The sequence below is a fragment of the Podarcis pityusensis genome, assembly GCF_964106645.2.
Source record: "Podarcis pityusensis genome assembly, chromosome: W".
Lineage (NCBI taxonomy): Eukaryota > Metazoa > Chordata > Lepidosauria > Squamata > Lacertidae > Podarcis > Podarcis pityusensis.
The window spans coordinates 4486577-4504670 of NC_138045.1; the positions used below are offsets into that span (position 1 = coordinate 4486577).

At 44.0% G+C, this 18094-nt stretch overlaps 1 protein-coding gene and 2 long non-coding RNA genes across 3 annotated transcripts in view; 2 read left to right on the plus strand and 1 right to left on the minus strand.

The window, feature by feature from the left end:
- The window catches only part of LOC308467815, a 728761-nt gene that overhangs the window by 389913 nt on the left and 320754 nt on the right, over positions 1–18094 (minus strand). The window lies entirely within an intron of this gene.
- Positions 592–17659, plus strand: LOC308467586 (putative helicase senataxin; the record flags this gene model as incomplete). Its single annotated transcript, XM_080989344.1, has 5 exons — positions 592–747; positions 2225–2444; positions 3326–3445; positions 16432–16603; positions 17656–17659. The coding sequence occupies 5 exons, from the start codon at positions 592–594 to the stop codon at positions 17657–17659; spliced, it is 672 nt and encodes a 223-aa protein (XP_080845470.1).
- Positions 9829–15812, plus strand: LOC308467839. The gene is made up of 2 exons (XR_013981334.1): positions 9829–9940; positions 15435–15812. It is a non-coding gene; the product is annotated as an uncharacterized lncRNA (long non-coding RNA).

An 18094-nucleotide genomic window follows, 5' to 3' on the forward strand; every position in this document is an offset into this window, starting at 1 on the left:
CACCAGGAACTGTACAGTTCTGCAGATTTTTCTTTAGTCTTCTTCGGTCCAGGCTATGTCTGTTTATTGTCCAATTCCAATCATTTTATCGAACAGATATTTCCTGCTATGAGAATGACATCAGAGAGTGCCAGCCGGGTCGTGCTCTGGGACCCAGTGTCCTGCCGCTTGCACCTTGATGCAGGCTGACAATCTCAGATGCGGCAGTTTTGGTGGCCGTGGGTGCCTGAGGACGTCAAGGAGTAGGTTCACGCCTGCAAAACCTGTCAGTGTGCCAAGTGGCCACAAGAAGCCCTGATGGGGCCACTGCAACCCCTGCCTACATCGCAGGGGCCCTGGGAGACCATAGCCATGGACTTCATTACTGAACTGCCGTCCTCGTGACAGCAGACTGTGATCTGGGTGGTGGTGGACCTGTTTACCAAGATGGCACATTTTGTGTCTTGCAAGGGGCTTCCAACAGCCTAAGAGACAGCCCAGTTCTTCGTAGATCATGTCTTCAAGCTGCACAGTCTGCCACAGCGAATTGTGTCTGAAAGAGGAGCCCAATTCACCTCCCAGTTCTGTAAGAAGGTCATGCAACTTCTGGACATGGAACTGCGCCTCTCTTCAGCTCATCATCCGGAGACCAACAGAGAGGCAGAGAGAACCAACAACACACTGCAGCAGTACCTGTGTTGTTACGTCAGTTACCAGCAGGATGACTGGGTGGCCTTGCTCCTCTTGGCCGAGTTTGCGTATAAAGAAGTCTGACCCATCTTCTTTAACTTTCCATATGCTGGTGGAATCCCACCACTCCAAATGGTTGGCTCGCATTGAAAGCAGAATCAGAACATGTGGCCTATCACTCGAGTCGCTGCTTATGCTCCCATAATTGGAAGCATTCCGGACAATCAAGTGCAGAATCCTAGAGATTGAATTCCAAGCCCTTAGCAGTACAGCCAATAAAACCGGTTCCCCATTGGGGTTGGGAATTCTACCCTCATTTGGCCAGGGCCCTCCATATTTACATTACCTTTATGCTCCCCACCTAAGCAGAGCTATTTCCCTCTCAAGATTTCACATCTTGCCATCTAGTAAGATGTTAGATTCTTGAAAATCCCTTATTCTGAAAGGCACTGCCCTTGTGGCACAAAACAGGCTGTATCTATCACACACGTTTTATTTCATTGCCCAGTTTATGCAAAAATAAATGATTAGTATTTGGCCCCCTTATTGAAGGAGGGGATCTTCCAGGGTGACCTATCTGTTGAATAACTGTAGGAATGACTTGGAGAATGCGGCAAGATTTTGGAGTGACGCCATGAAATTACGTCGCCATAGGTCCTAAGAGCCACCTTTGTATCTCACAACGTCTGGACAGTTTTATCCTAAAGTGCCTCCTACTATGTTTTGTTACCTGTGTTGTTTTCCAATCCATGTATATGACATACTCTTACTATGCCAATAAAGGAGATTGATTGAGAACTAACTTATACTTAAGAGTACACCCATTGAAGTTAACAAACCTAAGTTGATCGTGCCTGTCAGGGGACTGCCATCAAAAGGGGGGAGGGAGGCAGGAACGATAGGGAAACAGACATGCAGCTTCCGTCGCCTAGTTTTCGCAAGGGAATCAAACATAAGGAAAAGAGGAGGAGATTGGGGGTGTCCAGGTTCTTATGGTGGGGGGGGGGCGGAAGAACCCACTCTTGGAATCTGCTACTGACTGAGGCAGACATGAACGTTGGACTTCTGCACTGTACATAGTTTGCACCAAATAAAACCTGTAAAAAGGCAGGTCGGAGTCCTGGCTGTTTACTCGTGAGCAACCATACGCATCCTTGACAGCGCCCATCAATTTCAGTGGGCCTGCTCTGCATAGGACTGACACAGGATACAACCCAAAGTAACATCCAAACTGTTCTACATTGTCATTAACACAGTTCTATTTTTAGTAATTCTGCCCAGAATCTTTTTTTTAAAAGGTTGTTGTTAAAAGGTGGTCTCTTGTTCCTCAGTGTCTAGGGTGGTTGGGAAGTGAGGAGGCTAGGAAGTTCACAACCTTCAAATAAGCATTTCTAGAAATAGATATCTAGGCTGTCTGGTTTGGAATTTGAACCTTTATTTTACGCTTTATAATAGTTGCTTTTCATGCCAACTTGCTTCCTGCCCCAATTTGTCTTAACAATTACTGTTGTGATTCCTTACTGTAGTAATTCCTAGTGTCCCTCCAAACCCACAGATTCGCCCGTGGGCCATCCTGAAAGCCAGGAGCCTGGGGAAGGTGGACAGGGACGACTATTACAACATCCAGGAAGTGTTGACGTGCTTGTTCAGAGTCATAGAGCTGGACCACTTTGAAAACTCTGATACTTATGACCTTGCAATAGTTGAGAAGGGGAATCTTATCTTGTTGCCTCGCCACCTGTATGATACCACCAGTTACAAAAACTACTGGCTAGGTGAGTAGAAGCAAGCTGAGATGTTAGGCATGAACCATTCTATAGAGAGTGGTAGCATTGTAGTACAGCAGAGATGGCTAAACCTTTTTGTCTTTTGGCGCATGGGCAACATTGGCTCATAACAAAACCTCTGAGGGCTTCATGCCAGCACTGTGTGTGCCCCCAAAATGGGCATGGGGTGAGCATGGGTACAACCACCCCACACTCAGTCTGTGTGTCTTCCCCTCCAGTGCATGCATGCGCACACACACACACAGACACACACACACACACACACACACACACACACACACACACGGAAAGCTACCTTACACTGAATTTGACCATTGGTCCATATAGCTAAAAGCTTACTAACCTGTGGTCTTAGATGTTGCTGGAATATGTTTCTCATAATCTTGGACTATTAGCTTGCCAGTTGGGGCTGATGGGAATTGTAGTCTAATAGAATTTAGAGGGCTGCAGGCTTGCGCCCTGAGGCTCCTTTTCTCCTGTTCCTTGTAGAATGAAAACTTTCCTTCCTTTACCTGTATCAGACATTTTTTTGTGGCATTTAACTGTTGCATATATCATTTTTAAAAATTACACCATCTCAACTATGTTTGTGCAACCTGTTCAAAGAAATGTGTAATGAAAGCTAACATGATGCCCTCCAGATGTTGTTGGACTCCCAACTCCCATCAGCCCTAGTCAGTATGGTCTGCTGCCAGGGATGATGGGAGTTGTATTCCCAAGCTCTAGAGGGCTCCAGAGATTAAAAGTTTGAGTGGCATGCTAGCAGGTGCAATGACAAAAGTAGGTTTTGTTTTGGTTGTGGATTAAGATCGGGAGTTAAGCCAACACCCAGTGATAGCTTCTGAACTTCCTCATTTTCATTGTTGTAGGTATCTGTATGTTGTTGATGGTGCTGGAAGAACAAGCCATGGATTTGTTGTTGTTTGGCCCAGACAAGCAGATTGACTTCATGCCGTGCATAATGAAGGCCATGAAGAAACCAACGGAGGGTAAGTAACTAATAATCATTGGGGGCAGTGATACAAGCAAATTAAAAACAGTCTGAGTGTCCACTCTCTTAAGGTAAAATCATTCCTTTCACAGAACTTGTACGCCAAGTAACTTACTTAATGTGGAAATGTTATGGTATAGTATATGATGGCTGACAGCTAGTTTCTTTTTTAAAAAAACTTTTTTATTTATTCAAAATGAAAAAGTAAAAGAAAAATCATCATTCCATTTTGCATATCATACTTTGGAAAAAAACAAAACAAAATCCATATACACAAAAATAAAGAAATACTAAAACTTTCACCCGTGTAGCTTCCCTCCACCACAACTTGACATCCTTTATACTATAAATAGTTTAACATTGTGTCTTGTATTATCCAATATATATCCATTATTAATTTTACCTTAGTTTGATTCATCTTTACATACTTATTCTACGCATAGCAATATATTATTCTTAGAGCAGTGTTTTTTCATATAGTCCTCAAAACATTGCCATTCCTTCCTTAGATTTTGGTTGGACTGATTTCTTATGGCTGCCGTTAATTTGGCCAATCTTATAAATTCACATAATTTAATTATCCAATCTTCTTTAGTGGGAATGATGTCTCCTTTCCAATTTCTAGCAGGTAGCAATCTGGCTGTGACTGTGGCATATAAAAACATCCTTTTCTTATCCTGTGGGATGTCATTTCCTAAAATACCCAATAGGAATGCCTCCAGTTTCTTCTCTCTAGAAATTTCAAACTTTTTTTCTTTAATTCTTCATGGATACATCCCCAGAAGTTCTTAACTTTCTCACATCCCCACCATACATGGAACATTGTCCCCTCAATTTTATTACATTTCCAACACAGGTTGGATTTTAGTTTATATACCTTGACTAATTTAGAGGGTGTCATATACCACCTATATAACATTTTTACCAGATTTTCCATAATGGTGTAACAGGCGGTAAATCTGATGTCTGGTTTCCAAAGTTTTTCCCACTGCTCCATCTGCATTGTGTGGCAGATGTCCTGGGCCCGTTTTACCATAACATCTTTTATTTGCTCATTTTTCAGGTCCCATTCAAGTAATAGATCTTAAATTTTAGATAATAATTTCTTATTGTTCTTTAATAATATAATTTGTAATTTGGATTCTTCTTTTCCGAAACCTATTTTTTTATCTGATACATTATTTAACTGGTGGTATTGTAGCCAATCGGTGAGATAATGCCTTATCTCTTCAAATGATTTCAATTTCATTTGCCCTTGATCTTCTTTTAGTAGTTGGCTGTACGTTCCCCAATTGCTATTCATATTTATATTTTTAACTGCGAAGGCCTCTAATGGGGACAGCCACCATGGCGTTTGAGGTTCAAGTAATGGTTGGTATCAGTCCACACCTTATAGAGGGCATTCCTAACTATATGATTAGTAAACCCACTGTGGACTTTGACTTTATTGTAGCCAAGGTAGGCATGCACACTGACAACTGGGAAATGCTGGCCTGTGAGCGCTCCAGTTGGAGAACAGCCTTTACCAAAGGTGTCCTGGGCTTTGAAGACACTCAAACTCAGGATGCAAGGGAGAAACGTGCTAAGAGGAAGGCACGCTTGGCAAATCCACACCGTGAACAACTCCTGCCCGGAAATCAATGTCCCCACTGTGAAAGGACGTGTGGGTCCAGAATTGGCCTCCACAGTCACTTAGGGACTCATTGTTAAAACCGTGTCTATGGAAGACAATCTTACTTGGCTACGAGTGATCGCCAAAGAAGAAAAAGAAGAAGCCACCCATATCTGTTGTTGTAACTCTCCAAGTCCAGTAAATCTGTCTTCTCTAACAAGATCCAATCCTTAATCCACGTCAGGAACGCTGCCTCGTAGTACTTTCTTAAATTTAGAAGTGCAAAGCCCCCTCTCTCTTTCTTACCCATCAGTAATTTGTTATTTATACGGGATTTCTTACTCAGCCAGATAAACATTGTCAAATCTTTTCTCCACCTATCTAAACATTCAATTTTCCCTATAATCGGGATCATTTGAAAAAAGGAAGATCATTTCGGGGAGCACATTCATTTTTATTACCAAGATTTTCCCCCAAAATGAAAGTTTTAGTTTGGTCCAAATTTCCAATTTTAAAAAAAATTCTTTCCAAGATTTATTATAATTATCATCAAAAAAGGTTAATATTTTACATTGTTATTTCAATTCTGAGATATTTTGCTTCTTTCACTATCATCAAACCCGTTTTATCCTGTAGCTCCTTTTTCTCCTAACCCCTTAAATTTTTAATCATTAGTTTTGTTTTTGATCTGTTGAGTTTAAATCTAGTACAATCCAGAAACCTCACCAAATGCTGATATTTTTTCCAACGCTTTAGGTATACTCGATTCTGGGTCTTCTACTGTAATGATTAAATCATCTGCAAAGGCTTTCACTTTGAAAGCCTTTTGGCCCAGGGTAATTCCTTTAATTTCTTCTTCATTCCTGAATACCAAGTTTAGTATTTCCAAAGTCAATATGAATAATAAAGGAGAGAGTGGCATAGCTGTCAACTTTTCCCTTTTCTTGCAAGGAATCCTATTCGGAATAAGGGAATTTCCCTTAAAAAAAGGGAAATGTTGACAGCTATGGAGAGTGGGCCTTTTTCTATTGATATATATTCTGTTTCTGCATTATTGATTATTAGGTTGGCTTTTTGTTTTTCATAAATAGCTTTTATGCCTTTGGTAAATTGTTCTCCCATTATAGCTAGGTCAATATCTTTCTTTAAAAATTTCCATGATAAATTATCGAAAGCCTTCTTGGCATCCACTAACATGAAAGCAACTTTCTTATTTGGCTTTAGGTCTAAATACTCAATTAAATCTATCACTACTCTCACGTTAGTTTTCATGTGATGGTCTGGGAGGAATCCGGCCTGATCTTGATTAATTACATCCTTTAGTACCGATTTCGGTCTGTTGGCCAGAATTCCTGCGTACAGTTTGTAATCGTCATTTAAAAGTGAGATAGGCCGATAATTGGTAACAGATTCACAAGGCGATCCTTGTTTATGGATTAGAATTATGTTCGCTTCTTGCCATGAATCTGGGATTTTACCATCTTAGATTATTTTGTTCATAAGTGATTTCATTGGTATGGCTAATGTCTCTTCCAATTTCTTATAATGGATTGCTGGTAGCCCGTCTGGATCAGGTGATTTGCCCAACTTTGAATGCGAAATAATCTGGTGCATCTCCATCATGGTAATTGGCGAATTTAGTTGGTCAATCTTCTCTTCTGGTATTTTGGGAATTTCTTTCCCTTGGAAATACTTTATTATGTCCTGTTCTTCCGCTATTCCTGCCTTATATAAATTTCAAAAGTATCCTAAAAAAGAATTGGTTATTCCTTCTTGGTTGTCAAGGTAAGTGTGGATAAGCCCCAAGGAGCAGAAATCAATTTGGTTGCACCTTCTTCAGATTGCTATTCTATGAATTAATTTCTGCAACTCTCACTCATTTATCCATAGTACATTTGTTGTAGCTGCTTCATGAGAAAAGCATCCAGTTCAGCAACATTAACCCCCCCCCATTATAACATTGCCTCATATATATTTACTTCTGCTTAAAATCTTCTGTCAGCACAGTTAATTCTTAAAATCATTAGGTTTTCAGACTTTCTTCATTTCTTACTGTTTGTTAAGCAGTGCTGTTGTATTGCATTCACCACTTGGGAGCACCATAACCATTCAAATGCAGTCATATCAGTGAAAATTTTCCTATTATCTGTTACTTTGTCAGTTTGCCAGCTCTGTGGAAGGAGGCCGTTACATATTAAAACACAGGGATAAGGAAGCCAGCCAAGCAAAGGCAAGACATATAGCAACATCCAGTTAAGGAGAGTGTTAAAATTGATTGATTGATTATATTTCTATCCTGCTTTTCACTCGAATGAATCCCAAAGCGGCTTACAAACAATAAATAATAACAACATGATAGAACATAAAAGAACATCACAGATGCAGGATAAATCATACAGAATAATTAGCAAATTGTCAGTGAAACATCACAATTAAAGCAAAAGTCATATTATATGCTTAACAAATCAATGCAGCATTTATAATAAAAAACACTATTAACAATAAAAATATCGCAATCAAAAGATAAACTAAGCAAATTTTTGCAGTCAGGCAACAGCTTGATCACCTGCAGTAGGCAGCATGGAAGACTTGCAGGGGTTACAAGTTGCCCATGAATTCAGCATCAAGTCAGTTCTCCACCCCATTATATGTATTATAATTATATTATACATTATATGGAAAGGAAATATTTATTACAATTTATCCATCCAATCTCCTGTGTGTGGGTTAAGCAGAGTATTAAAACCCCGTATTTGGCAGCAAAATGTAGAAGCTTTGGAACTAGGCTGCAAAACCTTATCTCTTCTGAGCAATTCCAGCTTATAAACTGTCTTCCCTTTGGTTTCCCTCTTAAAAAAAGAATAGGGTAACAACTTATAATCTTATAAAGTAAACTTAAAATATAGTGTCTACTTACTTAACAGTCTTGCATTGGATCACAGGAATGAGTGAGTCTTTTTGTTGTTGTTTTTGCTGACTGTATAGAGCTTCTCCATCTTTGGCTGCAGAGAATATAATCAATCTGGTTTTGATGCTGCCCATCTGGTGATGTCCATGTGTAGAGTCGTCTCTTGTGTTGTTGGAAAAGCTTGTTTGTGATGACCAGCTTGTTCTCTTGGCAGAACTCTATTAGCCTTTGCCCTGCTTCGTTTTGATCTCCAAGGCCAAACTTGCCAGTTGTTCCTTTTATCTCTTGATTCCCTACTTTAGCATTCCAATCCCCTATAATGAGAAGAACATCCTTCTTTGGTGTCACTTCTATAAGGTGTTGTAAGTCTTCATAGAATTGCTCAATTTCAGTTTCTTCAGCACCAGTGGTTGGTGCATAAACTTGGATTCCTGTGATGTTAAAAGGTCTGCCTTGGATTCGTATCGAGATCATTCTATCATTTTTGAGATTGCATCCCAGTACAGCTTTTGCCACTCTTTTGTTGACTATGAGGGCCACTCCATTTCTTTTACGGGATTCTTGCCCACAGTAGTAGATATGATGGTCATCCGAACGGAATTCGCCCATTCCCGTCCATTTTAGTTCACTGATGCCCAGGATGTCAATATTTATTCTTGCCATCTCATTTTTGACCACATCCAACTTACCCAGGTTCATGGTTCTTACATTCCAGGTTCCTATGCAATACTTTTCTTTACAGCATTGGACTTTCCTTTCGCTTCCAGGCATATCCGCAACTGAGCGTCCTTTCGGCTTTGGCCCAGCCACTTCATCAGCTCTGAATCTACTTGTACTTGTCCTCTGCTCTTCCTCAGTAGCATGTTGGACGCCTTCCGACTTGAGGGGCTCATCTTCCAGCGTCATAGCTTTTATATGCCTGTTGTCTTTGTCCATGGAGTTTTCTTGGCAGGGATACTGGAGTGGCTTGCCGGTTCCTGCTCCAGGTGGATCACGTTTGGTCAAACCTGTCCACTATGACCTGTTCATCTTGGGTGCCCTGCTCGGCATAGTTCATAGCTTCTCTGAGTTATTCAAGCCCCTTCGCCACGGCAAGGCAGTGATCCATGAAGGGGGAGTCTTTTTAGATGAGTCTAAAAAGCCTAGGACACAAATTTTCACGGCCTTCTAATGGCTATGGTGGCTGATTTACCAGAAGTAATGTATTTAGAAGTAATGTATTTAGAATTCACCTCTATACCACCTCTGTTTGTAACCCAGGTGAGGGACCACCTTTTAAATAAACCACTGGCACTTGGTAAGTGTGGATAAGCCCCAAGGAGCAGAAATCAATTTGGTTGCACCTTCTTCAGATTGATTTAATTAATTTCTGCAACTCTCATCTTGCTTTATTGGCCGAGGAAGCCGGCGTACAGCTTCCGGGTCATGTGGCCAGCATGACTAAGCCGCTTCTGGCGAACCAGAGCAGCACACGGAAACGCCGTTTACCTTCCCGCCGGAGCGGTACCTATTTATCTACTTGCACTTTGACGTGCTTTCAAACTGCTAGGTGGGCAGGAGCAGGGACCGAGCAACGGGAGCTCACCCTGTCGCGGGGATTTAAGAATATTGAGGTATAAGATCATAAAAATAAGACAAAAATTAAGCAGAAGTAATAAATATTTAAAGAACCGGAAGGGGAAGTTGAGGGAAGTCATGAGGAAGGTTTTTGTGTGTGTGTTTTTTATATGACAAATGTTACATTGTGTTATTTGGTTGAATAAAAAATTGTAAAATCCAATAAAATTTATTTTAAAAAACCAGCATCATTGACCATATTACATGTATGGGAAACAAAACAGCTTTGACCATATCATTGCAAAAGTGTTTTACACAATAAAATGAACAAGGGCTCTGAGACGTATTTTGTTTTTATTAAATAATCAATAAAACTTAATTTTTTAAATACATCAGATGACATTGTAACATCAGAGGTGTGATGGGATGATGAGCTGCTTGTGCGTAAAATCGTATCCCCTCAGAGTTTGTTCAAGTCCACAAACCTCTGTCTGTGACGGAGCCCCTCAGACATGGCTCCTCTAGTCACTAGCAGATTCCGACAGTGGTTGCTTTCGGAATCGCTTCCAACATAAAAGCTCCTTAACGGAAACACGTCTTCTGGACTCTCTGCGTGACAGTTTCCGGCGAGGAGTGGGTGTCCCTACAGGAGGTCCTGAAACCTCCCCACTGTTTTCGCTGGAAGTGTCTCTGAGCCATCCCTCCAGCTCACTTTCCCTCAGCTCACCTCCTCTCCCCCTACTGGTTCCCTCTTCAGCTGCTGAGTCTCTCCCAACCTGTGTGAGCCCCTTCACCTCCCTTCCTTCCGATGGCAGTTCCCTGACATCCACCTCCCCTCCAGGGCCCCCTTCACCCCCTCTCGCCCCCTCCTCTACGGGCGGTGAGGAGGCAAAACCCCGGAATGAACTTCCTTCATCTTCCGATGTCTCGAACACTTCTCTCCACCTGTTGCGGTTCCTGGTCTCGAAGTACTCCTCCTCCTCAGAGACCATCTCCCCTTCCCCTTCCGAGTCCGGGAATCCTTCCAACTCCTCCTCCTCATCGGTGGTCCCAAAGTATTCCCTCCGGAACCTCTCCACAGGCTGAGGTTTCCTTGGGAACCTTTGATGGAACGTTTCTATCAATACCTCGTCATTGATATCTTCTGCCATTACCCAAGTGTTTTCTGACTCCGGTTCTCCTTCCCACGCTACCAAATACTCCACCTGATTCCCCTTCCACCTGGCGTCGAGGATTTCTGCCACGTGGCTGCTGCATTCTCTTTCTTCTATGACCGGTCCCCGAGTGGACATCCCTTCTCGTCCCCCCTCATACGGTGACAGTAACGACCTGTGAAATACTGGGTGCAGTTTCATGTGGTTGGGTAACCGGAGCCTGAAAGCCACTGGGTTGACCTGTTGAATGACCTCAAAGGGACCCAATCTCCTGGGTCTTAATTTCTTACAACCTCCTTTGAACGGCAGCCCTTGGGTTGACAGCCACACCCTATCTCCCACCCTTATGGTTTCACCTTCCCTTCGGTTCTTGTCTGCCTGCCTCTTGTATTCTTCCTTCGCCCTTTCTAAGTTGAGTTGGAGCTGACGATGGATTGCTTCCATTTCTTCTACAAAATGCTCGGCTGCCGGGACGCTCCATCTCTCCCCTTCTCCCCCTGGGAAAGCCCTGGGATGACACCCATAATTAGCCAAGAAGGGGCTCATCCCTGTGGACACATTCTCGGCATTGTTGTAGGCAAATTCCGCCAGCGCCAACTTTTCTACCCAGTCATTCTCTCTGTCATTGACATAACACCTCAGGTATTGCTGGAGGACACCGTTTGCTCTTTCCGCCTGCCCGTTGGTTTCAGGGTGCCGGGCAGTTGAAAAGTTGACCTCCACCTGCAGTAAGCTCATGAGCTTCCTCCAGAACCTGGAAGTAAATTGTTTTCCTTGGTCGGAGACCACCCTCAATGGCACTCCGTGCAACCTAAAAATGTGTTCTACAAATAACTTCGCTGTCTCTTCCGCCGTGACTGCATGCGAGCAGGCTACAAAGTGGCACATCTTTGTTAGTAGGTCTACCACCACCATGATGGCTGTTTTCCCCTTGGACTTCGGCAGATCAGTCATAAAATCTATCGACACTGCCTCCCAAGGTCGTTCTGGGGTTGGTAAGGGTTCTAATAGCCCCGCCGGCGCCCGCCTCTCCCCTTTGGCTCGCTGGCATTGCTCGCACCCTCTTACATACTCCCGTACATCTTCCCTCACCTTAGGCCACCAAAATTCCCTGGTGACCAACCACATGGTTTTGTGTTGTCCAAAATGCCCCGCCGTGGGGCGGCCGTGCAACTGCTTGAGTACCCTCCCCCTTAAGTCTCCTTCAGGGATATACAGTGCCCCTTTGTAATACAAAGCTCCATTTCTTTCCTCGAAACCCCCTGGTTCCTCTCCCTCACCCCTAAGACCTCTGAGCTTATTCTGGGCGTATTCATCATTCTCTGTTTCCTCTACCAGTTCTCTTTGTCCCACCAATGCCGCCCCACACACCCAGCGGTCCTCTGGAATGACATGTCTCTCTTCGGGTGCTCCCTCCCCCTCCAAATATTCAGGTTTGCGAGAGAGAGCGTCCGCCCTAATGTTCTCTGGGCCTGGCACGTAACAAATCTCAAAGTTAAATTTGGAGAACTCCTGGGCCCATCTCACTTGCCGTTGGTTGAGCACTCGTGCCGTCCTCCAATACTCTAGGTTCTTGTGGTCAGTGCACACTTGCACCTTATGTTGTGCGCCTATTAGCAGGTGCCTCCATCTCCGGAACGCCTCATGAATGGCTAGTAGTTCTCGGTCATACACCGTGCAGTTCCTCTCGGATTTGTTCAGCTTTCGCGAAAAAAAGGCACACGGTCTCCACTCTGACTCCTCCTTCCCTGGCTGCAGAAGCACCGCCCCAATAGCTCTGTCTGATGCGTCAGTTTCCACTCTCATCGGTTTTTGTAAATCCACATGCAGGAGTTGTTGTTCCGAGGCGAAGGCCCTTTTTAGTTCCTCAAATGCTCGCTCCGCCTCCTCAGTCCAAACGAACTTCTTCTTACTGCTGAGACAGTCCGTAATGGGCGCCGTCAGGTGGGCAAAGTTTCGGATGAACTTACGATAGAAGTTCCCAAATCCTAGGAACCTCTGCACATCCTTCCTTGTTTTGGGTGTTTTCCATTCCAGCACCGCCTGGACCTTGCCGGGATCCATGGCCAATCCCTTGTCTGACAGGCGATACCCCAGGAATTCCACCTCCTTGGTATGAAACTGACACTTCTCCAGTTTCACCCACAGCTGGTTGGCTTGCAGCCTGCTCAACACTTCTCTGACGTCTCTCACATGCTGCTCCTCATTCTCAGAATACACCAACACGTCGTCTAAGAAGGCCACACAATTCTTGTAAAGCAAAGGCCCCAGGACGTGGTTCATAAACGATTGAAAGCACGCGGAGCCTCCTTGTAGGCCGAAGGGCATAACGAGATATTCAGATGCCCCTAAAGGGGTGAACATGGTGGTTTTCCATTCATCCCCCTTCCTTATTCGTATCAGGTTGTACGCCCCCCTTAGGTCCAGCTTTGTGAAAATCTTTCCCTTCCGCACCCTTGTCAAAATGTCGTCAATCCTGGGCATAGGGAAGGCCACTGGTTCTGACACTGCGTTCAAGGCCCTGAAGTCACACACCAGCCTCGGCTTGTTCGTGTTTTTTTTATCCACAAAAAACACTGGGCTGCCCCCCACCGCCCTGGACTCTCTGATGAACCCTCTCTTCAGGTTCTTGTCAATGAACTCCTTTAGCTCCTGCATCTCTCTGTCTGACATGGCGTACAGCTTGCCTACAGGGAGCTGTGCCCCAGGGAGTAAATTGATTTGACAGTCAAAGGGTCTATGCGGGGGTAGTTGGTCAGCTTCCCTTTCGCTGAAGACGTCGCGGAGATCTGCGTATTGTCGTGGTACCTTCACGTTCTCCGTTACTTCAGTCCCTGCTAGGGTGGCTTGGGCCCCTGCCAAACCCTTTCCCTCTTTGCAGTGTTCTAAGCAATGTGCTGAACCAAAAGAAACCACTCTCTGATGCCAGCCCACCAGCGGATCATGTAACGCTAGCCAGCTCATCCCCAATATAATGGGAGCTCCTCCCAAGGTGGCCACATTAAACGCTATCAGTTCGGTGTGCCTTGCCACCTTCATTATCATTGGGACGGTCTGCAAGCTGACTTCTCCTCCCAACAGCTCCCTGCCATCGATCGTGGTCACCTGCAGGGGGTTGCTTAAAGGGATCGTCTGTATCTGGTGTTCAGCTGCAAACTCTTTGCTCATGAAATTGCAGGAGCTGCCTGAGTCCAACAGCGCCTTTATCTTTAGAGGGTGTCCGTTTGGCAGCTCTAGCGCCACTTCTATCACTAGGGCGGGTTTAGGAGGTTCTGGCGTGGGCACTTTCACTGCTCTTTGGCCTGGCTGCTGTGCCCCGACGGTGGCAGCCAGGCGTTGGCTTTTACTTGCTCCGGTATTTCTTCCTCCCTTCCCTCCACAGCTCCCACCATCCCTTGCCATTCCTTCCTCTGGGGGCAGACTCTGGCAAAGTGACCTGGCTGTTGGCAGAGATAGCATTTCCGGGCGCCTTTTCCCTCCTTCTTTCCCCCCTCACTGGGCTTTGAAACCGCGCGCGCGCGCTGTTCCGATTTCCATCGGCTCTGCCGGCGGGAAAGTTGGCTCTGGAATGTCTGGAATGCGGAACTCCTTCCAACGTTCCCCCTTCCCTTCCCGCCTCTCCAATGCTCTCGCCTCCTGGCGCGCTCCTATGGTCAGCGCAGATTTGGTCAGCTGGTCCATAGAATCCGCCCTGGGGCCCCGGGAAAGTTCGTCTTTCACAGCCGAAGAAAGCCCTTCTTCAAATAGCATTTGAATGGGTTCCGCCGATAAGTCCCACCCCAATCTGTGAACCAGCATGGTGAACTCAGTCCAGTACTCACGGACAGATCGGCTCCCCTGTTTGCAAGCCATTAACTGTCTGCGCACCACTCCCTGTTCAATATCGCTGGAAAACATCAGATCCATGGCGCGAAAGAACTTCATTGTGTCCTTTAGGACGTCACTATTCTCTGCCATCAGGGGTCTAACCCAGTCTCTCGCCCCCTTTTCAAGATGCCCAATCACGAAAGCCACTCGTGATTCCTCGTCAGGGAATTCATCAAACTGCAGATTGAGGGCATATTGCATCTCTGTCCGAAAGCCATGATAGTCCTTGGGCTCCCCCCCAAACTTCTGCACCAATCCTGGTACCTTTCTGGCGAGCTGGGTGGCTTTCCCCTTTTTGTCTGCATCCTGAGCCCTCCTCTCCTCAAGCCTCGCCGTCTGCAGCGCTAGCTGGACCTCCAACACCCGGTACCTTTCTTCCAGGCTTGGACCCGCTCCAGCTCCTGCTTCTCCGGTTCCGGCTGGGTTGCTCATGATGCCTTCTCCTGCACAAGCTGCTTTCAAAGACTGTCGGAATGCTGTGATGGGATGATGAGCTGCTTGTGCGTAAAATCGTATCCCCTCAGAGTTTGTTCAAGTCCACAAACCTCTGTCTGTGACGGAGCCCCTCAGACATGGCTCCTCTAGTCACTAGCAGATTCCGACAGTGGTTGCTTTCGGAATCGCTTCCAACATAAAAGCTCCTTAACGGAAACACGTCTTCTGGACTCTCTGCGTGACAGTTTCCGGCGAGGAGTGGGTGTCCCTACAGGAGGTCCTGAAACCTCCCCACTGTTTTTGCTGGAAGTGTCTCTGAGCCATCCCTCCAGCTCACTTTCCCTCAGCTCACCTCCTCTCCCCCTACTGGTTCCCTCTTCAGCTGCTGAGTCTCTCCCAACCTGTGTGAGCCCCTTCACCTCCCTTCCTTCCGATGGCAGTTCCCTGACAAGAGGGTACAATTTTAACTATTCTCACGAATGTGTGAGTTATTTCAGGCTCAAAGAGACCTTAAACCTGTCCAAAAAAGTAATATTTTTTTTTTTGTAAAAAAACCCTTCAAAATCAATTTATTTTATAACCACAAAAAACACCCTCCTTATTTTTACAGCATAATAAGTACATGGTTAGCCCATTCTACAACAAAAGTATGATACACGTGTTAGTTGTGGTTTGTGCGCTATGGCTTATTGAACATACCGGGAATAAAATGACAAAAATTCACTTTGAATGGTTGGTGACCTTTTTCTGTGGCACCTAATACCATTTTTATACCTTATTTTGAAAGAGACCACAATTAGCTTTATTTTGATACCAAAATAAGCCCAATCGGTTGAAAAATAAGCGAAACAGGAGGTTTTTTCTAAACTGACACAGAAATTGCATTAGCCTAAATTGCACAAAAATTGAAATTTTCAAAAAATTCTCCTGTGCCCAATTTTGGACCAAAAAATCTTTAAAAATTTATTTGAGGTTATCTCATAGTGGTGATGGCTTGTGAATGCTCTTCGCAATAAGTACCTCTGATCACTCAGAGATCAGATCACTCTGATCACTCAATCGCCACTTCCTGCCCACCTCCCTCTGCCTGTTCCTGCTCCTCCCTGGCATTCTCCGGCAGTACCATGACACATAAAAAAACCTGAAGAAAATCTGAGTCGTGAGAGCACGGTCAAATATTAAAATCAGGTGATTTGTGATTTGGCGTGGAATGATCCTCGGTTGAAATTCAACCTGATGGAGCCTTCCAAAGAACTCGTTCACTTATTTTTTGGAAGTTTTGGTTGGTCTGGATAAAAGGTGTTGCCTGATACTGGATTTTTACATTTTTTCTCTTGTACCCAACAAGTTTTTCTTTACTGTTTTTTAAATTTACATGTTTTTATTGTCTTCTAAGTGCTATTTCCCATCTAAGCATGTTTTGATTTGTTGTTTTTTTTTGTTTTTTTTAGATGAAAGCATCAATCCTTTCTGGCCTGCGCTCCACTGTTTCATGGTGATCCTGGATAAGCTTGGGTCTAAAGTATGGGGACAGGTCATTGATCCAATCCAGGCATTTCAAACTATTGTCAACAATGCGAGCTATCAGAAAGCAAGAGAGACTATTCGCCAAAGTTTCATCAGGTTGGTCCTTTATCCTTTTATTATTATTTTTAAAATACAGCAGTTTGCACATTCTCTTTTCACAGAGGTAAATAATTCAGGTAAAATCCCAGTTAGCTGGAAGTATACAATTGTGGTCCCAATTTACAAGAAAGGACAACCTATAGATCTTGGCAACTATAGGCCAGTTAGTTTGCTTTCCATAATGGGGAAATTATATGCCCATTTCATTTGCTTTAAATTAGCAATATTTCTTGAGGATAATAACATAACCTCTGAAGCCAAGGCTGCTTTCCGTACGAAGTACTCAACATCTGACCACTGTCTTGTGCTGTCACACCTAGCAGAGAAATATACTAGGACCACTCCAAGGCCATTTATATATGGCCTTTATGGACCTAAAATCTGCCTTTGACTCCATCCCTAGATCCAAATTATGGTCAAAGTTGTATTCAGTGATGGAGGACAAGAGACTCCTATACCTTATAAAAGCCTTATATAGTGATAGCAACATGTAGGTTGCTGGGGCAACTCTCTAACAAAATCACAATGTTAAGAGGGGTCAGATAGGATTGTATTCTGCCCCCCCCCCATTGTTTAATCTTTTTAGAAATGACTTAGAGGAAGTCTTAATGGGGCCAGAAGGACACTGTCCAAAGATGGGGGCAAGAAGCACCCCACTTCTGTTTGATTTGTATCTGAATAGAATGTGAAGTCTTTTTCAGTTGGATTTCTCACTCTCCATATGTCTGACAGGTCAAAAAAAACCTTTGGTAATCTGCCAGCATTCATTACTTTCTGTGTCTGTGTTTTATCCATAAGCGTTGATGCAACTCCATTCAGGTCCCCCATCAAAATCAATTTATAATCCAAATAGTCCAGAAGTCTTGTTTCCAAGTTCTTAAAAAATTCTGCTTTGCCATCATTTGGTGCATAAATTCCCAACAGCAAATATTTTTCGCCTTGTGCATTGATTTCTACTGCAATATATCTTCCCTCCTCTTTGAACATCATTTTGGGATTCCATTTTTCTTTCATGTAAACGACCACTCCTCTTTTCTTCACTTTGTCAGATGAAATGAATTCTTGACCAAGTCTCTTATTCTGAAGGACTTTTCTGTGTAATCTAGTAACATGAGTTTCTTGCAAACAAATTATGTCCAAATTCTGTTTTGCTAACACATGGTATACTTGGTTCTTTTTTGGTCGTGAGTTCAAACCATTAACATTCCATGAATATATTCTCAATACCATCTTAAACTATTCAGGAGATCCTGCGCCTGCCCCTGGCGTCTGCTCACTTTCCAATCCCAGACCCTTGGCATTTTTTTCCAGGAACCTTGTTTTTTCTTCGACGGTCCTAATTCTTTGTTTCCTTCCTTGAAATTTAAAGGAGAGGCCTTCTGGAAATTCCCACCTAAAAAAGATGTTCTTCCTTCTCAGAGTTCCAGCCAAGTCTGCGTAGTTATTCCTTAGGTTCAAAAAATGCTTTGGAATCTCCTTAAACAAAAC